The following is a 23,089-nucleotide window of genomic DNA, read 5'->3' as shown; positions in this document are numbered from 1 at the left end:
CTCATAAATTTAGTTTCTAAATGCTCAAATCATAACAAAAAAAAAAATGTATTTTTTCAGGCTGGATCAAGCTAATGCGCATGCGCAGACCTAAATGCGCGTCTCTTTGGAGGTGTCTGACTGTTTCTATAGAAACCGGTGATTCTAACGGCCGCTGAAGTGACGCGATGACTTTACCAGTCGGCGATTGGCTCTAATTTAGAAGGCGGGACTTATTCCGCCATATTGCGCGTTACACTTTCTCCCATTCAAAACAATACGAGCGAGTGACACGTCTTGTGTTATTCTATAGTCTTTGGTTGTACATGCCATATTTGCAAATACAGGAATATTGTATGGAAAAGTGCAGATTGAACATTCTGCTAAACATCTCTTTTTGTGTTCAACAGAAGGAACATCACACAGGTTTGATGAGTAAATGATGAAATCATTTTCAATCCTTGTGTTATCTATCCCTGTTAACATAAAGAGCTGTTTTTAAGTATCTGCCATTTGTCCTCTTTGCTGTAATAATAACACTACATATTTATTAGATGCAGACTGTACCGTTTGGCGGGTTGCAAATCTGGAAACGGTTCCCTAAGAGAGCTGTAAATGCTGTTTAGCTTTCGCACGTTATGCGGTGTAACATTCCAGCTATTTTGGCAATTTTGTCTAGACCTAAAGGATGAAACGCACCTTTCGGCTCCACATCCGATTAATCACGAAAACGGAAAATACTCCATAAAGCCACTAGCAGCACAGAGCATTATATTCTGCAGTCTTCCACTCACTAAGCAAGTGGAGCACAAGTGCCACCTAATTTGAAAAGCAGATCCATCTGACATCCCTCTAGGCTGCTATTTGGGATTATGATGGTTTTAATGTGCTTACCAGAGTGACTGATTGCAATCAACTGGACAGAACCTCAAGGTTCCCATCAGACAGAATGATATACTTTAGGCTGATGTTGTGATTGCCATTTTGAAGTGGATACACCCTCGACCAATCAGGGCACAGAAGCTCCTTTGATCCATTATTAAGTCACGACTACAAGCGCACAAGATGTCAAAAACAGCTGCCTTGAATGTTAACATGACAAACGCGGGCGCTGGAGAGCGTAAAAGCAAGATTTTCGTTTTTATGAAACCGTTTCTCACACTGACTGCCTTACTTTGATTATCCGCATGAGAAAAACATATTTAGTAAATAATTAATTATGATGTGGGTTCTTATCCTTTAGATCTGTGCATAAAAACGCTTGGCCATCTGTCATGAAGTGAACGGTACTGCAGTTAATTTCGGCTCTGTGCTCTCTACACTGCAGGGACCAGAGATCTTGCTTTGCCGGATAGCCTTATAAAAAGAGCAGATTTCATTTTCTTTAATGCACAAGTTTCTCATTCTCTGTTCTTTCGTCCGTTGTGTTCATTATCTTGAGATACACACATTATTGCCATGCACATGCAGTTTTGTTGCTCAGTTTTACATTAATTCAACTGAATACAGGCCAAGGTCTTTTCACTTTTAATATTGTAACATAAATGCTGATGTTACTTTTGCAGCATCCTATATATGCCCTTCTGTAATTTGTTTTAGGGGGGGTTCAATGGTGTGTCTATGGTAAAGGAAAAATCTTTGAAAAATGTAGTTTAAAACAGGTTGGTTTTATGTGGTTTCGAAAAACTTTTTTTTTTTCAGCATTTTAATGACTCTAAAAATGTTGTGTTAAGTAAAACTACATTTTTGTTTGCTTACAACTTAAATTAATCATTATTTTCTTATAAAATAATGTTTTTTTTTTGTTTTTTTTTTTGGGAGTTGCACCACATGACATGCTAATTTAAGTAATTTTATGTGTAAATTTAGTTTTTATTGTATTTTTAAATAAATTAATTGATCCCGACACACACACACACACACACACACACACACACACACACACACACAAAAAACTCTTCATATTGTAATGTTTGAATCAGTGAAAAGTGCGTCAAATCTTAATAATAATCGAATAAAAATGAATAGGAAATGAGATTTTCTTTGCTTTTAAATGAGAAATATTCTTAGTCAAGAGAGTCCATACAGCATTCAGTCTCATGGTGTGTTGTTTAGCTTTAGGATCTAAAATACAGCGTCTGCAAAATAAATAAATGTCCGTGGCCTACTAAAAATACTAGACTTTTGAAATCAGCTTTAATTTCAGTATACCGTGTATTACTGTCTTAAAGCGTATCGATGTAATACATTGTGTATGAACTGTTTGCATTCAGTGTTTGCTCTGCAGCCCACAGTTTCCGTATTTTGGCTGTGGAGAACATGAAGATGAGCAAAGTGTTTGTTTTGGGATTAGAGATGCATAGGCAAATTAAAGAGGTGTAGCCTGCTTGTGTGGAATTACTCAACAGCGGGATACAAAACAAAGGCGATGCTTTAAGAGCCTGCAGTCATAGAGGCTGGCAAAGAAAGGTCTTTTTGTGCGGTAATCACTATGTGGCTGTAGGCTTTAATGTCTTGTTAAATGCCCCAGAGCGTGCGCCTTGTCACAGAGATCCAGAATTGACCCCCAGAGCGAATTTATTTATTTACTTGAAATTCAAACTGTTGTTGTTTTTGTCTTTGGTTATGTTGGATGGGATGGGGGTGGAAAATGTATTCTGTCAATCATTCAGTAAAAACAGATCAGTTACACACTGCTTTTTTTCAAATTGAGCCATTTAAAAGGACACTATGTAACTTTTTTTTTTGTTCAAGATCAACAAAATTTAAAGGTGCCATAGAACGTCTTTTCAAAAGATGTAATATAAGTCTAAGGTGTCCCCTGAACGTGTCTGTGAAGATTCAGCTGAAAATACCCCATAGATTTTTTTAAATTATTATTTTTTAACTGCCTATTTTGGGGCATCATTAACTATGCACCGATTCATGCTGCGGCCCCTTTAAATCTCGCGCTCCCTGCCCCCGAGCTCTCGACTATAAGTGCAGTTATACAGTGTATAAACAAAGTTCACACAGCTAATATAACCCTCAAATGGATATTTACAAGATGTTCGTCATGCATGCTGCGTGCATGGATCGGATCATGTGAGTATAGTATTTATTTGGATGTTTACATTTGATTCTGAATGAGTTTGAATTTGCTGCGTGGTTAAAGCTAACATTACACACTGTTGGAGAGATTTATAAAGAATGAAGTTGTGTTTATGCATTATACAGACTGCAAGTGTTTAAAAATGAAAATAGCGATGGCTCTTGTCTCCGCGAATACAGTAATAAAAGATGGTAACTTTAACCACATTTAACAGTACATTAGCAACATGCTAACAAAACATTTAGAAAGACAGTTTACAAATATCACTAAAAATATCATGATGTCATGGATCATGTCAGTTATTATCGCTCCATCTGCCATTTTTCACTATTGTTCTTGTTTGGTTACCTACTCTGATGATTCAGCTGTGCACAGATCCAGACGTTAATACTGGCTGCCCTTGTGTAATGCATTGAAAATGAGCTGGCATATGCAAATATTGGGGTCATACATATTAATGATCCCGACTGTTACATAACAGTCTGTGTTATGTTGAGATTCGCCTGTTTTCCGGAGGTCTTTTAAACAAATGAGATTTATATAAGAAGGAGGAAGCAATGGAGTTTGAAACGCAATGTATGTCTTTTCCATGTCAACTATGCCGAGGTAAATTCAATTTTTGAGTCTAGGGCACCTTTAAATAATGAGCCAATACATCATCAATCCTTCTTCCAAAACTTGTTTTTGTCTTACCCTGATTCACAATGGTAAGACTATTATAAGCATCTATATTTTAGACCTGGTGGGATGGTTTTTGTGACAAATTGTGAATGTCACTTCCCCATGCGTGTCTCTTCATATCCGTAAATAAAGAAAAGTTGCTCTGGCAACTTTGATGCGTGTATGATGTGGGAGTGGCATAGGTTAGTTGTCACAGTGAGCGAGAAAGTTTGACAAATCTCAAACATACGGGAATCACCTTTTTTTAAAAAAAAAAACAGAGTCTGCAAGCAAAAAGAGAACGTGACAGAGCTCGTAATTAGGGTTGCGAATCATAAGAAATGATCTGGTTCCCGTTTCGTTTCCGGTTCTAACTAATCCATTTCTGATTCCGGTTCCATTAATATTATTAAACAACCAATAAAAAATAGTAGTAAGGGGAAAAATGCACAATACTCAACTCAAACAGTCCTTTTTGTGTTTATTATACTATGAGTTTAACAGACTGCTAGGGCTGGGCGATATATGACAAGCGACGCAATATCGTGTTCATTATCGCAGATGATTCGCCTTCAATAATGAACGCAATATTGCGTAGCTTGTCAGTGATCTACGGTTCTGTATATTAAATGCCGCTCCATTTGAAAGCAGGTGATGCCGATTTCGTGGTAATCAGGGAACCGGCTTTACTGACGAAATGCGCGTGACAATCGCATGCAATATATCGCCCAGCCCTACAGACTGCTAATCTCAACAAATTAACTAACACTTTCATTAGTTAACTTTAATTAATTTGTCGCCACCTAGTGGTGTAACAATGCAATCGATACAGTCGTTATTTGAAGCACCCAGTTACTTTCAAAAGGTGATTTATTCTATTTTGATCGGTAACGTAGACATCAGCGTTTATATCTGAATAATAAACTTTTGTATACTTCTGTGATAATTGGAATATTTGTAACAAAAATCATGATACTGTGTGTTTGAAAAGATTATAAACGGCTTCACAAATATCTAAACATGACCACTGCTCTCTCTAGATCAGCGGCAGTGCGAACGGAGATTTGAATGTCACAATTTTATTTTTGTCAAAGGTTTAATATACACGGGCGAATCGTTGTCATTTAGGAATTAAGTCACATGGGTGATGAAATCAAGAACGCAATCTTTTAAAGATTAATCGTGCAGCTTTGTGCATCTCTCTCTCTCTCTCTCTCTCTCTCTCTGCATTGATATCTGTCATAGCCTATATGAGTACTGCGAGGGCTTTTCAATATTCATGAGGTGAGACGTCTCTATTAAAGGATACGCTCCTCGCACTTTGCCCACCCATCACACCAGAACCGTTTTTGAATCCGAAACGTAGAAATTTTGCATTGGTTCCGGTACTTTTCAGAAAACACTACAGGTTCTGGACAAGAAACCTTACTTGTAATAAAACCAGAATCAACATGAGCAGACATTGTTGCATGAACGTGTGCTGGAGATTGATATTTTGTAAATAAAGTGGTACAGTTTTTGCAAACAGAGTACTCACGTTGCTTCATAAAATTGAGGATAAACCACTAGAGTCACATGGATTACTTTAATGATGTCTTTACTACCTTTCTGGGGCTTAAAAATGGTAGTTGCGTAGGTTGTCAATGGATGGACACAAAGCTCTCAGATTTCATTAAAAAGATCTTCATTTGTGTTCTGAAGATGGATGAGTCTTACGGGTGTGGAACGACATGAGGGTGAGTAAATAATGACAGAATTTTAATATTTGGGTGAACTAACCCTTTAACTTGTATTGACCTTGATGCCAAAGTATCTATTTCACACCTCACCAAAGAAAGATAGGCAGATAAATCATGCTATACAGACACTATATACACAGTAAAAGAACACCATAAACTATAGATGCTTTGGGAGAAGGGAGAATTGTGTCAATGGCATGAAATTAGGCCAGTAGTGTTGGTCATAGAGAAGTCACATATTGCAACATGCAAATTCAAGATGTTTTTCGAGGAAAAATAACAGACCTTCATCCAGCAGATGGTGGGAGATTGCAGCACCGTTTGGGTGGGACAGGGTCCCAGATGATTCTGCATGACGAAGACGCATATTTGACGTGACATCATTGCATTTAAATTCTGGGCCTGGTTTTATGAATCAAGGGCCAATCATCCGAGCAATCCTTGACAAACAAAAGCAGTGAACATAGAACATGTATCGTCTACCAGGCTAAAATCACTTAGAAGTTTGCTAAGAATTTTAATACTTTTGGTTTAGGGATTTAAAGAAAACAAAAGTATGAGCAATAGGAATCAACACTAATAATACTTTCCAAAAATGGGTTGGTTGTCTTAGTTTCTGTCCTGTTTTTTTTTGGTATCTCGATTTTAACCACTTAAAGTTCCAGGCCAAATTTCTCACTGTCGTAATTTAAGGAATGGAAACCTTGAAGTGACGCACAAAGACTCAATTTCTATATTTAGATGAACCAACCTGAGCTCATCAAGATCTTTTGTAGAGTCAGTGGAAAAGAAAAAGCTCATTCATTTTCAAAAAGGCTAATTCCGACCAAAGTCTTTGATGGGGTACAGACATCATAGACATTTTCTCATCACTTTTACAGGATACACTTTTCAGTATGACATAAATGAAATCTTTATCTTCCTGTTGTGTCTATTGTCAGATGCTGGTTGTGTTCTGGTCTGGAGTACTAAAACTTAAAGGGTTAGTTCACCCAAAAATGAAAATTCTATCATTTATTACTCACCCTCATGCCATTCCACACCCGTAAGACCTTCGTTAATCTTCAGAACACAAATTAAGATATTTTAGTTGAAATCCGATGGCTCCGTGAGGCCTCCATAGGGAGCAATGACATTTCCTCTCTCAAGATCCATAAAGGTACTAAAAACATATTTAAATCAGTTCATGTGAGTACAGTGGTTCAATATTAATATTATAAAGCGACGAGAATATTTTTGGTGCGGCAAAAAAAAAAAAATAACGACTTTAGTGATGGCTGATTTCAAAACAATGCTTCGTGAAGCATCAGAGCATAAACGAATCAGTGTGTTGAATCATGATTCAGATCGCGTGTCAAACTGCAAACGGCTGAAATCACGTGACTTTGGCACTCCGAACAGCAGATTCGACACACTGATTCATCTGTGCTCCGATGCTTCCTGAAGCAGTGTTTTGAAATCGGCCATCACTAAATAAGTCGTTATTTTGTTATGTTTGGCGCTCCAAAAATATTCTCGTCGCTTTATAATATTAATATTGAACCACTGTACTCACATGACCTGATTTAAATATGTTTTTAGTACATTAATGGATCTTGAGAGAGGAAATGACATTGTTTCCTATGGAGGCCTCACTGAGCCATCGGATTTTAACTAAAATATCTTAATTTGTGCTCCGAAGATGAACGAAGGTCTCACGGATGTGGAATGGCATGAGGGTGAGTAATAAATTACAGAATTTTCATTTTTGGGTGAATTAACCATTTAAGGTTGCTTACAAAAAAGAACCCACTTCTGATTCTGTCCCTTATTCAATTCAATGTTTTTTTTTTTAACCACTTTTTTAAACTTTAGATTACCTTTACCACCATGTAACGCTCATTTAAAGGTATAGTAAGTGATTTCTGAGAAACGCTGTTGAAAATTTAAATCAACACCTAAACAAACTATTTTGTGAATATTTGCTAGGTGTCTGTTCTGTGTGTGTTCATAGTCCTGGCTGTGTATGAATAGGAGAAAAAAACAAAGGGGATCAGAGCACCTATAAACACTCTTTTAGCTGTGGCAGTAGGGTGCGTATACACTCAAGAGGAAGATTTGAAGAAAGACTGTAGAAACGGAGATAGTTGAGATTTTGCCAAAGAGAAAATTTTTAATATTTGAAAAGCTTTCCAACAATGGAGAGACGTTCGAGAGCGAGAAGGCCTGAAAAAATGGATGCTGAAGTTGCTTTGTTTCTGCTCGATATTTAAGTAACATTGGTTTTTGCTGTTTCATAGAATCAAGATATGCTGTTGTTGTTGAGAAACAGCTGATTCATTCATACATAACGATGCGCCAGCTGTTATTTGTTGCCTGTGTTGAATTGCGTGTTTATTATGGGGGCGGAGCAATGAAGGGAGGTGTGTGTTTGTTTGGGTGCCGATTTCAAATATCAGCACTATTAAATTTTATGTAATCTTTAGCAAATCTCAAAATGAATATCCATTTTTCACTGTACATTATAATGTTGTGATCATGGTTGTGATGCCTAAATTTACTTGTAGCCTTTAAAATGGTTTGTTTTAGTTTTTTTATTGATTTATTTTTTGCATTGGTTATATAGGTCATAACATGAACATAGTTATCAGATTTTAGTTGTTGGTTCCAGCACTTTGTATATAGCTATGTGTCAACACATAGACATAATTTTGCTGCCTTTGGGTTGTTACAGTTAGAGGTGTGAGTGATTTTTGTAATGTGAATCATCTTCACAGGACAAACATAGTGAGTCAGACCGAGATCTCAGAACCATAATTAGCAGTTTTCTCTTTTCTTCATTGAACAAAGGGAAGAGATTGATAGCTCTGGCTATGCGTTTTGGATTCGTAGTTGTTAATGTGGATTGTTTGAGTCAAAAAGACAAAAGCGTGTCATGCCTTATGATTTCAAATGCAGCTGTCTGGGTCATTTTTCCATCCTTTTGCTGATTGTAGGTTTTCAAGCTACATTGTGCCCAAGGTCGGCACCAGAGTGCACAAAATAAGGTGGCATGTACATTTTTTTGGGGTGCCGCATTCCGGGGCTGGGGGATGGATGTTGGTCCCCCCACAGGGAAGTTAAACTATTTTATTCACTTTATTCTACAAAGAATAAAAAAAAGAAATGCAGTGGTAGTGGTAGGCAATGATTTTTCTCATATTAAAAATAATATTACCAAGCAATCTTTTATTTTTAATCAACAAAAATATAAAAATTAAAATAACTGTACTTGTTTCTGAATATTGATTGATCTAAATTGTATAGACTACTAGAAACATGTGCAATGAATAAAACGAAAAAGAACCAGCATGAAACTAAAATAATTTTATGTATACAATATATAGTTTTATATATAAATGGGGTGTTCGTCAACTGGTGGCACGCCAGCCACACTTTTATGTTGATGGTTCTGTCGCTGTAGACCAGGGGTTTTCAAAGTCAAAGAGAACCGTGGGCTAATTCTCGACTCCTGTATGCCACCGTAATCGTTTTTACCTTGATTACAGTCGTCATCCATCAACTTTACTAGCGCTACACTGGTTTGCTTTATCCAACCGAGCAGTATGCATTCATTATGCTCATGCAGAGGTTGGGTGTTTTGAGCCGCCATTCAGTCTGTTTCATCACAGAATAGAACAAAGATTATGCTTTGAAGCCAATCTCTGATGACATCGACCGGGTTTTCTCTGCATTAGGGTTGTTTTGGACTGACTGTTTTAAGTGTATTTGCTTAATTCATCCTTAAAGGGTTAGTTCACCCTAGGGCTGTGACGGAAGGCATGACAACCGCGCCACCGCGGACGTGGTGTGTCATCGGTGGTAGTTTTATTTATATATTTATATATATATATATATATATATATATATATATATATATATATATATATATATATATATATATATATATATAAAATATAATCTCAGAGGTCGTGTTAACCTAAAATTTTTCCGTCATTGATGTAATTTTTTTATCAGTGACAGAAAAAATCTGCAGCCCGTCCGTCATTTTGACAGATTATGTAGTTTGTAACTGTATTTCCCACCCCTGTCCAGTAGGTGGTGAGCGCGCTCCAGTGTGGCAGCAGAGTCTCCAGAATAAAATGAAAACGATGCGCTTGGTTACACACAGACGAGCACCCTAGTTTAAGTCAATTTTATAAAAATGAAGTTACTTATGCTTACTTACATAATTAAGTTTTGTTATTTTTCTTGCTGACTATAAATTTATGGTCAATGAATGACTTTTCTGAGGTAACGTTATAATGTGACGTGACATTGTTTGCAACACTGATGACTGACGTGATACAGATTTCGGTAAGCAACTGTATCTTTCAACAAATTTTTATATTCATTCATGTTTATTTCGTTATGGACGGTAGTAAAGAGGAAAGGATGATCGCATTCACTCACAATCCGTGACAAATGTTCAAGATGAAAACTGAAAAGTGAGTCTTTGTACAACTACTAATAATATAAATAAATGCATAGCCTATGCCTATTTGCTTATCCTGTAAGTTCGTGGATAAAAATGAAAATGTCGACGAAATCAGAAGCTATTAAATGTCTTCTCATTAAAATATAAAAATTAAAATAATGGGTAATTATTGATTATGATGGATTTTCTTTTACGATCCTGTCCATCAAAATGACGGCGAAACGTGGTGTGTGTGTGTGTGTGTGTATATATATATATATATTAGAAAATATTAACCAAACTCCGGCCCTTTTCGGACCACACCGCCGCAACACCTGTGGTTGTTGGTGATTTACCACCGCGGTAATAAAAATTTACCAGCGTCACAGCCCTAGTTTACCCAAAAATGAATATTAATTACTCACCCTCATGTCGTTCCACACCCGTAAGACCTTCGTTCATCTTCAGAACACAAATTAAGATATTTTTGATAAAATCCGATGCCTCAGTGAGGTGTGGAATGACATGAGGGTGAGTAATTAATGACAGAATTTTCATTTTTGGGTGAACTAACCCTTTAAGACTGAAAACTTTCTAGGTGATCTGATTGAAGCAGAAACATAACATCTCTTGTCCAAAACACTGCTTCTTTTCACTTTTTAAAGTCTTGTTTCAGCTATAATGTGTTGTTTGAAGTTGACACTGATTGTGCCAAAGAAGTACATTGTGCTCCATTGTGCTTTGTGATTTTTTTTTTTTTTTAAATTTATATATATAATTTTATTTTATTTATTTATTTTTGTCACACAAGATGAATTGAGACATTTTATTTGGCCTTTTTGTTTCTTTTTTATATTGATATAGATAGCAAAAAGAGCCAGATTAAGCACCATGGCTTAATGTGCCAGGCTACTTGGTCACAGCTCCAATGGTCCAGCTTTTCTAAAAAGAAATAAACCGAGGTAAGAAGCACAGTGATTGGCTATCTCTGCCTCTGAAGAAAGAAACAAAGAGTTGCGAGAGGAATATTGTGTGTTGTTTGTATCTACTCAAAGAAGATGTAGAATCTGACCTCTCGTAGGAGTCGGTGGTAGCGAATAGGAGATATTGATTCTTGGCTGGCATCACACGTGGTTTCCCTTCTCTATGTCCAGAGCTTTATCACGGCTCTCCGCATCAGTCTATTTGAGCCGAAGGCCTCTAGCACCAAACAACTTTCCACGGGAGGAAAACTTTCAGGCGATCGATACGGTGCTCAGCTGTCCTCAGCGAGGGCAGTGGTGTCAGCTGTGATTATGCTGTCAAAAAGAAACTGCTGAAACTCATTGGAATGTTTTATTAACCTCCTCTCCAGTGAGAAAAAATCAATATTGTGACATATTCCCACCTTATCAGAAAGTATTAACCATATCATATGGAGGAAATTGTGGGTCAGACCTATGAAAGCCTGTTTCTGCCTCAGAGTTAAAAATAAGGGTAGTTGTGTTTTAATTTCTTGTAATTGTGACTTTATATCTCACACTGTGACTATATCTCATAATTATGACTTGGTTTCTTGTAATTGTAACTTTATTTCTCATGATTCTGACTTTAAATCTTAATATCTGACTTTATATCTCATAATTATGACTTAGTTTCTTGTAATTGCAAATGTATACCTCAAAATGTGACTATATCACACAATTGAGACTTTGTTTCTCATAATTATGACTTTAAATCTCAATATGTTACTTTAGTTTCTTAGTTTCTCGTAATTTGTGACTATATCTCATAATTATGACTTGGTTTCTTGTAATTGAGACTTTGTTTCTCATAATTATGACTTTAAATCTCTGTTACTTTAGTTTCTTAGTTTCTCATAATTGTGACTTTATACCTTGTAATTATGACTTAGTTTCTCGTAATTGTGACTATACCATGTAATTATTTTAGTTTCTTGTAATTGCAACTTTACAATCTCACAACACAGCTATATCTCACAATTGATAAATAATTGTGACTTTATATCTCACAATGTAACTTTATATCTTGTAATTTTAACTGTATCTCAAAATGTGACTGTCGTAACACAACAGTATCTCACAATTGAGACTTTGTTTCTCATAATTGTGACTTTAAATCTCAGTATGTGACTTTATATCGTGTAATTGTGACTTGTTTATCGTGATTGTGACTATAAATCTTAATATGTATCTTTTATATTTCATAATTGTGACTTTATACCTTGTAATTATGACTTAGTTTTTTTGTAATTGTGACTATACCATGTAATTATTTTAGTTTCTTGTAATTGCAACTTTACAATCTCACAACACGGCTATATCTCACAATTGATAAATAATTGTGACTTTAAATCTCAATATGTGACTTTATATCACACGATTGTGACTTGGTTTATCATAATTTTGACTTTATATCTCACAATGTAACTTCATATCTTGTAATTTTAACTGTATCTCAAAATGTGACTGTCGCAACACAACAGTATCTCACAATTGAGACTTTGTTTCTCATAATTGTGACTTTAAATGTCATCTCAAAATGTGACTGTTTTGCTAATGAGTTTTTATATCACAATGTGTTTTTAATTTTCATAATTATGAATTTCCTGTAATTGTGACTTTATAATATGTGACTTATCTCATGATTATGACTTAGTTTCTCAGAATTGTGACATTAACACCCAGTTTCACAGACAAGGCTTGAGTCTAGTCCTAGACTAAAATGCATATTTGAGCTGTTTTAACTAAAAGCAACTTGTATTGATATATCTTAAAATATGTCAGAGTCATTGTTTTGTCTCAGGATGCACACCAGTAATGTTTTTTTCTATGGTATGTTTATAAAAGCTACTTAAATACCTTATTTGAACTAAGGCCTAATCCTGGCTTAGTCTAAGCCCTGTCTGTAAAATCAAATGTGACTATATCTAACAACTTTATATCTCAGAATGTGACTTTATATCTCACAGTGTGACCAAATCTTGTAATTTTGACTTTATATCTAAATTTATATCTCACAATCGAGTACTTCCAGTAGTAATTGTGACTTTGTGTCTGAAAATGTTTTTTAAATATTATCTCAGAATAATTTTTTACATTTTTTACTCTGAGACAGAAACGGGCCTCCATACAGTCCTCTTTAGGTCACATCAGACTAAACCCGATCACACACGATCACCATGTCCCATCTCACCTCTGTGCATGTTTGTTTATGTACGTGTGTCTTTGAATTTATTGACTGGTTAATCAACAAGCATCTGTCATCACTTGTGGAGAAGTGGCTGAGAGATGACACAAAGCGGCGTCCTCTGGGATTGAGTGAAAGTGAGAGCGTGAGAAAGAGAGAGTGTTTTTAACAGCTGTCCGACTCGCTCTCACCCTCACGTCATGCCTTTGCCCACTGTGTCATCCGTCGTGCTGACAAATGAAGTGACCGTGTTCTCTCATGAGTCAAAGGTTCGTCCTCCTCCACAAAATCTCAGCTGTGACCTCAGACTCTCTCCTTGTAATATTGACTGAGTCATGAAGATGTATTCTCAGCAGATATGGCTGTTTTTTCACAGGCCGAGCAACACAGATAAGTGATCTGAGATCAGTTGAAACGCCTCCTGTGCATTCCTCAACCCAATTTCAGCACTTAATAATTTTCTCCGCAGCCGTTGCGTTCAGATTTTTCACATACCATCTTAGATGCTGCTGTTTTTTCATTCACCCACACGAAATTCATTTCTAAAGGGTTATATCAAGGTCACTTCTGCTTCACCATAACTATGGGTTATTGTTACTCCTCCTGTCTGCTGTATAATTTTCATCCTCACATTCCAAACAATCAGAATTTCAAGCTTCTTGATGACCAAAAAAAGAGTTGATTTAAAAGAGTGAGTAGTACAGTAATCTAATTACTCTGTTGAAGATGTAATTAGTAGCTAGTAATTGATTACATTTTTTAAATAAAGTTTTAATTTACGTATTTTTAACTTACCCAACACTGTTCACTACTTGCCATTAATCTTCTAGCTAGTATTTATTGCTGGTGTTTATTGAATGTATATGCCTAAATGTAAAAGAAAACTCAGTTTTCATGAAATAACACTTTAGAGACAGTAAATTAATGAATATTATTTAAAAAATTATCTAATTTTAATATTTGCTAGAAGTTTTTTGTCAATTTATTGTACATTAGCAAAAACAGTCCAAAAAGTTTTAATAAAATTCCATACATTTTTTTCTGCTTCTTTCTGCTTATAATGATAATTTTTGTTTCAATTTCAATTTAACAGTTTCAATTTTAAACTAAAAAAACTAACAAAAACAATTTAATGTTCTCCCATATTTTTGTACCTACTAAACATGGCTTAAAATCACCAAAAAATTATTTTAGATTTTATAGGGTCTTTAAAACATCTTAAGATTTAGCGTGACTCCAGAACATGCCTATATATGGGTCATGAAAAAGAATGACCGGAAAAATTAATTTCGTTGATGTCATTCGGAGGAACCAATATAAAGGGACCATTTTGGATCAAGTCATGCGCTCAGTATCATGTGACATCATTCAGACGCCTGCAAAGGACCACATGGTCATGAAGCAAAGTAACTAACTCTCTCAACTATTTCTAACTATAATTATATGAATTTAAACATTCATGTTTTCACTTGCTCATACGCATGTCCCAAAACATTCGGTATTACAGCTATAAAACATGGAAAATGTTGTAATATTTTAAAAACTTGCACTAAACATAAAATATTTAATTGTCTTTTTGCTAGATAGATAGATATCAGCCTGTTAGCATTGTTTGAAAATATCGTCATTCGGTAAAACCGAAATTTTGGTTAAACCGAATGACTTTTTTGGTGACAAATTTTGTCTATCTTGTAAAAAAATAACAAAAACAATGATAATTGATTATAAAAACCACATAATGTCATTGTTAACACTTAATAAAATTTCAAAATTAATTATGTCTCCATTATGTTTTTTTTTTTTTTTTTTTTTTTTTACATTTTTAAAACCCTTATTCGTCAATGACCCAAATACAATAAGGCATGTATATAAACATATGTTTAAAGGGATAGTTCACCCAAAAATGAAAATTTGTTTATCTGCTTACCCCCAGAGCATCCAAGATGTAGGTGACTTTGTTTCTTCAGTAGAACACAAATGATGATTTTTAATTCAAACTGTTGCAGTCTGTCAGTCTTATAATGCATGTCAATGGGAACTTCGTCTATAAGAGTAAATAAAACTTGCATAGACAAATCCAAATTAAACCCTGGGGCTCGTGACGACACATTAATGTCCTAAGACATGAAACGATCGGTTTGTGCAAGAAACCGAACAGTATTTATATAATTTTTTACCTCTAATACACCACTATGTCCAACTGCCTTGAGCATCGGTTGGTGAGGTCTGAAAACTCGGATGACGGATGTGATGTCTCGCCTGTATATCTATAAGTGCGAGAGATCACCTCCGGCATCAGAGTGCATCTAGACCTCACACACTGAATGCTCAAGGCAGTTGGACATAGTGGTGTATTAGAGGTAAAAAATTATATAAATACTGTTCGGTTTCTCACACAAACCGATCGTTTCGTGTCTTAGGACATCAATGTGTCGTCACGAGCCGCAGGGTTTAATTAGGATTTGTCTGTGCAAGTTTTTTTGACTCTTACAGACGACGTTCCCATTGACATGCATTATACGACTGACAGACCGCAACGGTTGGAGTTAAAAATCATCATTTGTGTTCTACTGAAGAAACAAAGTCCCCTACATCTTGGATGCCCTGGGGGTAAGCAGATAAACATCAAATTTTCATTTTTGGGTGAACGATCCCTTTAATATAATGATTCATGTTTAGTTAAGCAATATAACTTTGCTTATAACAAAATATATATTTTGTAAATATATTACTTTAATATAACTTCTTAACAAATGTTACTCAAAGGGTATAACTTACCAATTGTAGGGTACTGCTATTGAGACTCCAACATAACATCTTTAGTCATTTTTAAATAGCTTATTCATTTCCAGCTAGACTTGGCTGGTCATACTGTTCTTAAAGTGCACGCTGCTACTTGCCGTCTTCACTCTTGACACTGATGTGTTCGCAAGGTCAACAAGTTCACACGATGCCAACTAGCAGGAAGCATCTGGTGTGAACAAGCTGGCCTTTTTGGTGGTGTGTCCAAAAGCATCTGTATCACGCACACTCCCTCTCAACCATTGCAGTACCGCTGTTTGCGGTCAGGGGGCGATATCAGACCTCACTATCTGTCCAGCAAATGAGAATACAGGCTTCATTGTGATAGGCTCTCCGCTTGCAGAACCTTTTTTCCCTCTCTCTGTTGTCTCCTGACTGTCGACGACTCCGTCTCTTCTTTTCCTCCTCCTCCTGCATTCCCTTTCTCCTCTGGATTAAATTAGCTGCAGAACAGGAGACTCCATCACTGCTGCATCCATTGATATAAAAAGGACTAGTTAAAAAATGGGACTGAACGCATAAAGGGGAATAGCAAAAAGGATTTTGGAAGGGGTGAGTAGATCCAAGCTAGTGACAGAGGAGCACATCATCTGGACCGCTGGAATTACGATTGGGATACAGTTGTTTTATGGGAAAGAGGGGGAGGAGAGAGCCATTATAATTATGGATGATGACAAGTGAGATATTTATTTAGGATTGCTGACTGGAGAAGTCTACATGTGAGATGTTTCCTTTTGTTATTTCCCTGGAATGGTGTGACGGTATTCCGGTATGTCCTTTCCGCCGCAACAGCTGTGAAAGCTTAATTTGTTGCATTTTTTTTTTTTTACTTGAGCATCGTTTTCCATTCACAATGTCATGCAGAGATTTGTAAATAGAAAATTTTGACAATAGTGATTCTTTTAGGTTTATGGGCATTATGGTGATTTTAGAAAGGAAAACTGGTTTAGATATCGTCCATGAATGGATTTTGGAGTACCAGGTTTTTGCCTTTGTTAACCGGTGACAATGAGATGTAATGTATTCTGAACCTGTGAAATGGTGTGCAGGTTCATGCCAGATGCTTTTATTCTAAAAAGGATCTTCTCACACGCAAATGTGTGCTGGATTTTTGAATTTACAAGCATGCATCACAATGTATCCATGCTCAGCTGTGCCGAATGGTCAAGGTTATGATTGGAGCAGGAAAAAAGGTAGAGCTGCTTAGCTCTCTTGAGATTCAGTAGCATGAGATGATTTGTCATTTTTCTGTCCTTTGTTCACCTTAGAGAAATGGTAGAAAGCACAAGTTCTTAAGCTACATTTTATTTTCAGCATTTGCCTTGGTGTCCCTTTGTGCTTCTTGCTCAAGATGACTAGCTATGTGATAAACACAAGTCAACACAACAACACAGACTGATGGATGCATCAGTAAAGTGATTCTTTAGGGAATCATTTTGTGATAAAATACATGTATGCATATTAAATGTCACTGAACCATTGAAGTTCAACTCCAAAATTCAGCTACATGAATGTGACAACTTCAGGCTCAACAAATGGGACGTGCTAATGCTAAGTGACACATGCTCTATATGGGATTTCATGAAGCGTCTGAAGGGCTTGAAAACAAACAGAATTTGTAAGGACCTAAGAGTGAACCTTGTGGAACTCCGCTCATTCAAACATACCAGTCCACATTCAAACAAGCAACTTTGACAAGTAATAATATATATCTGTTTTACCTAATGCCACTTTTGGTTATACCGAATGACAATATTTTCAATGCTAACAGGCTGATAGCTAGCAAAAGGACAATCAAACATTTTATATTTAGTACAAGTTTTTAAAATATTACAACATTTTCCATATTTTACAGCGGTTGTACCAAATGACCTGATGTTTCGGGACATCCGTATGAGCAAGTGAAAAATAGTTACTTTGCTTCATGACCATGTGGTCCTTTGCAGGTGTCTGAATGATGTCACATCCTGTCACATGATATTGACCGCATGACTTGATCCAAAATGGTCCCTTTATATTGGTTACTCCAAATGACATCAATGAAATTAATTTTTCCGGACATTCTTTCTCATAACAAAGCAACGACTTCTACACATAATTTTAATACCATTTTGCACTATGTTGATATATGATGATATAAAATCATGCCAGAATAAAAAAAAATATAAATTTATTACATTTTAAGATATTTTAATCACAAATGAGATCTGTATTGGCCTTTGGACGGTTAAACCGAATAACCTTTTGACACTTCAAAATTTTTAAAATACCTTTATATGTAGCAAAATATAATTAAAACCTTTTGGATTCAATAAAAGAGATCTAGTTGTACTACCTTACATACTTTGGATGTCATATCTTTGTTTATTATTATTATTATTATTATTAAGACCTTTGGACAAAAAAAAATAATGCATCACGTCATTGACCCATATATAATATTATTTATCGTGTTATTTATTGTTTGCTACCTAACCCTACCTTACCAACAGTCCTGTACATCCTCTCAGGCAAACGGCAAGAATTTATAATGAGGGGGGAACTACAGTACACTAACTTTTTTTTTAGGGGTATATCAGGTTCTGCATTTACCAGTTAAATTACTTTGTGTTTTTTATTTACCTTTTACAGGAGGTGTTGTAGATAAAGATCTCCGCCATTATCTCAACCTACGGTTCCAGAAAGGTTCAGTGGACCACGAGCTTCAACAAATCATACGTGACAACCTCTACCTCCGGACTGTGCCGTGTGAGTGACCTCTACATGTACATTTTGAGAGTCCTTTATTACGCTTGGCAAATAGTCTGGGTTTCTTAATGTTGGTCTTTTTCATATGGTGATGTCCTGATGAGGTCTGAACCAGGTGTGATGGTTCAGTAAGTTATATGTGACAACCTATAAAAGCAGTCTTTGCCATCTGACCCCAACAGCCGATCTTTTCGTTTCTGTTTCTGTAGTGTTGCACAGTAGCTCCGCCCACTATGAAATCTAACTGGTCCAAAATTCTGCATTTCATGACTATGCATTAAACACCTTCTATGCAGTTTTGTATTTAGTGTGGACAGAAAAATTGCTTGTCACATTGTGCCTAGTTAGGAGACAGGGTTTTAGTCTTTTTGGTAGTATTTGTATTAATGGAGCTTTTGTTTGCCACTTTAGAAAGGGAGTGTGGACGTGCTGGTTGACTGAACTGTTTGCTTGTGTTTATTTCCTGATGGCTCGCCAAACCTGCCATGAGGTACTTGTAGCTAAAACGAGCTAACCTGCAATATTGTGGAAGTTGTTATTGTTGTGTGGGGTGTTATAGGAGAGACATGGAGACAAACCCTCCCTGATATGTCTGGGTACCATCTGAATGTATGATGCAACCAGATAGAAAGAACCAATATGGCTTATTTTGGTTTAAAGCACTTTTTTACTCAGTCAGATGTAATGACAAAAATTATAATTTTGTGGAAAGCAACAGTCTCCAGTTTGAGGTAAATGACAGGAATGTCAGCAGTGTTTCGAAATCATACATAACAAATTTGACTCGTACCTCAGTTTGTAAAAACAAACAGAAATGCGTTGACAGTAATGCATCTGAGGAGTGAACGTACAATACTTACAAAGTGTGTTTTTGTCAATGAGCTTAACTTGTATTTAACCTGGATTATTTCTCATGAGTCTCTCATTAGTCCACACATTTGGACTGGATTGATGCTGTCAGTCCCAAATCTTGATAGATATCAAGATATTGCAATAGGCAAGGTTGAGATTTTGCTGGCTAGCAGAGGTAAGCTAGGCTGCAGTCGCTAATGTTAGTTAGCTGTCTATTTGAAGTTGGGTATTATGGCTTGTTGTAGCATTAGATCATAAGTCTCCAGTCATTGTTTGTTTTTGTTTTTTTGTATATCTTTTACAATGTTTGTATTGCTTCCAGATGAACTTGAGATTCATATGAAGAAAATGAATAAGAAACATATTTCGGCAAACCTTGATGTTGGAAAACTTAGTCACCATTTTGTATATGTTTATGTGTATGTACACTACCAGTCAAAAGTTTGGAAACATTACTATTTTTATTGTTTTTAACAAAGTCTCTTATGCTCATTAACCCTTAAATGCATACCTCTGGTCTTTTGTGACCCGGGACGTCATTCACTACCCTCCTCCTCGTTCATTTTTTAAAGTTAGACATCAACTTTCTTGGTATTCCTCAATAAATATATTATAAAGAATATAACAAGAAAAAAATCATAAAATCATAAAAGAATGCCTATTTTTGTATTCATTTTTTGTAAAAATTGTATAGGGTCGCAAACGACCCGAGGCGTGTATGAGTGTACGTATATTTTTCTGCACAACAATAATTTAATCTTAGATGACGGAATAAGTGCGATTCACCTTTATTCCACAAGGTTGTAATGTCTGATACACAATGCTGAAGTGACGACTCATTCAGACAGAAAACAACGCAATCAAATATGACTGTAACTGTTACTGGATTGATCTGGTGAAGCTGTTAATTTTAGAAATATTGATTTTGAAGATGTTGAAAATGAAATAGTTTTGAGAATACGTTTGAGATCGCGAATGGGCTCATATTCGTTGACCAGAAACATAAAACTAGCCCATTATTTGCTGAATTTACTGGGAAATGAGCTCTAATGAGGACAGTGATGATGGCATAAAACATCTGCTCAATTAGAGCCCTTTCAAGCTCCAAAAGGTAACAAAATACGATTTATATTATTCTTCTGTAATTGTTACTCTAATATCAGAGGAGTTTTATATTATCACGACAGGTAGAAATCCTTCCATGTTAGATATTGATCCGGGTCGATAACGACCCAAATATGTAAGAATGATTGGCGAAACAGTCATGCATTTAAGGGTTAAGGCTGCATTTATTTCATAATAAATACAGAAAAAACAATAATATTGTGAAATATTATTACAATTTAAAAATTATGGTTTTCTATTTTAATATACTTTAAAATTTAATTTATTTCTGTGATGCAAAGCTGAATTATCAGCATCATTACTCCAGACTTCAGTGTCACATGATCCTTCAGAAATCATTCTAATATGCTGATTTATTATCAATGTTGGAAACATTTGTGCTGCTTAATATGATTTTATAACCTGATACTTTTTCAGGATTCTTTGATGAATAAAAAGTAAAAAAATATCAGCATTTATTTAAAATAGAAATCTTTTGTAACAATATACACTACTGTTCAAAAGTTTGGGGTCCGTAATTTTTTTTCTTTCTTTTTTTTGAAATAAATTAATACTTTTATTCAGCAAGGATGTGTTAAATTTATAAAAAGTGATAGTTTTCAACATTGATAATAACTGAGTATCAAATCAGCATATTAGAATGATTTCTGAAGGATCATGTGACTCTGAAGACTGGAGTAATGATGCTGAAAATTCAGCTTTGCATCACAGAAATAAATTATATTTTAAAAGTATATTAAAATAGAAAACCATAATTTTAAATTGTAGTAATATTTCACAATATTATTATTTTTTCTGTATTTATTATGAAATTATAATGAGCATAAGAGACTTCGTTGCATTGAAAATAGTAATGTTTCCAAACTTTTGTGTGTGTGTGTGTATATATATATATATATATATATATATATATAATATATATATTGTAATGATATTATAATTGATAGATAGATAGATAGATTTTTAGCTCATCTTCCCTCAAATCAAAACAAATTGTGAAACACCGATGCTTCGGTCAACTCTCCTCCTCCTCACCCACTTCACTTGTTCTTCCTTTCCTTCCTCTCTCTCTTCCTCAGCCTAGGGTTTCCAAGGCAACCACCATTTCCTCTCCAGGCTGGCCTGCTGATGTTTCCCCCTCCCCCTCTATAGTGGTGCACAAACACATCACAATCACCAACCGGCTGGATGAAATGATGCCTTTGATTTATGCCTGTGCAGCGCAGTCATGAGCATGTATTTCTGGAGCTATTTCTCCCATACTGAGAGTCATTAGTGTAACTGAACAGCTTGCTATGAGATGTTTTGGAGGCTGAATTGAAAGAGACAAGACAAGATAAAGCGATGTTAAACTGTTCATTTGTCTCGTGAATGTTAAAGCAGAGGAGGAGTGTTAGAACATGACCTAGGTAACTGAATGTGATGGTGTTGCTTTATTAAAAATATGCCATATAGAGTTTGATTGTAGAAGTAAGAAATGGGTGCCATCGGGATATTATTAGACTACATGTTGGTTTAAATTTTTGTTCTCCTTTATGTCGGTGCAGAAAAGTGTTCTTCATGGTTAGTTTTCTTGCACTTGAGAAATCATTCACTTGTAATTTTTATTTACTGACCTTAATTTTTCACACTATCCAATGTCTTTGGCATTGAACCGGATGTGCCAATGCCTGCTATAGCGCTGAGAATGCGACATGCATTTGCAATGTGCATTGAATTTGTGGACTGATTTTGGGCTAAAAATGATGCACCAATTTGTGCTTGTGCAGCTGGAAGCATTTGTGTTCACTTGCTTATTTTAGGCCTTTCAGAATCGAATCCTGCTTGTCATGGCCACACAAGGTGTAACTACAGTACATTAGATATCTGATGTGTAACTTCACTCTCAGCTGGAGATCACTGCATTGACATGGCTCATTTCACAAGTCTCTTCACTGTCACTATTAGTTACCACACACACACTCAATAATTTCATTACTGGGTTTATAAAACAGTCTTTAGAACGTTTACTATTCATGACAAGTGTGCTTGTCTGTGTGAAATGATATCTGCTTAATTTTGTTTTTAATTTAGATTTTAGACCTTTTTTAAGCTGTTAGACAGTTTGCAAAATTGCTTTTGATTGTTGTATCACGTCTTGCTCTGCATTTTTTCAAGATGCTAAAAATAATCAAAAAATGCAACAGTGCGTATAATGTAAATGTCCCCTAAGAAATGCATCCAATCAGGGAGAGAACCCTAAAACTAGCCTAATAAAGGCTTCCTTTAGACCTGTTAGTCAACTAGTCATATGTATACTGTGTAAAGAATGTAAATTACATATGTTTATATAGATGTATACATGGTTTATGAGGACCCAAATGTGTATAATGACATGGGTATTACAACATAGACATGGTTTACGAGGACACTTCCTGTGTCCTCGTAAATCAAAGGGCTTAAAAAAACATTCTAAACGGTGTTTTTTGA

General features: G+C 35.6%; 1 protein-coding gene across 5 annotated transcripts in view; it reads left to right on the top strand.

Annotated features, from left to right (window-relative positions):
* The window catches only part of magi2b (membrane associated guanylate kinase, WW and PDZ domain containing 2b), a 134,628-nt gene that overhangs the window by 9,688 nt on the left and 101,851 nt on the right, over positions 1 to 23,089 (top strand). For all 5 annotated transcript variants that reach the window (XR_010893875.1, XR_010893874.1, XM_067378981.1 and 2 more), the window contains exon 2: positions 18,527 to 18,643. Coding sequence is in view for 3 of the 5 variants with exons in the window: in XM_067378981.1 (XP_067235082.1) it covers positions 18,527 to 18,643 (117 nt within the window). In the remaining 2 variants the exon portion in view is untranslated. The remainder of the gene's footprint in view (positions 1 to 18,526; positions 18,644 to 23,089) is intronic.

This window comes from Chanodichthys erythropterus, chromosome 24 (genome assembly GCF_024489055.1).
Source record: "Chanodichthys erythropterus isolate Z2021 chromosome 24, ASM2448905v1, whole genome shotgun sequence".
NCBI lineage: Eukaryota > Metazoa > Chordata > Actinopteri > Cypriniformes > Xenocyprididae > Chanodichthys > Chanodichthys erythropterus.
This window is presented reverse-complemented; position numbering and strand designations above follow the sequence as displayed.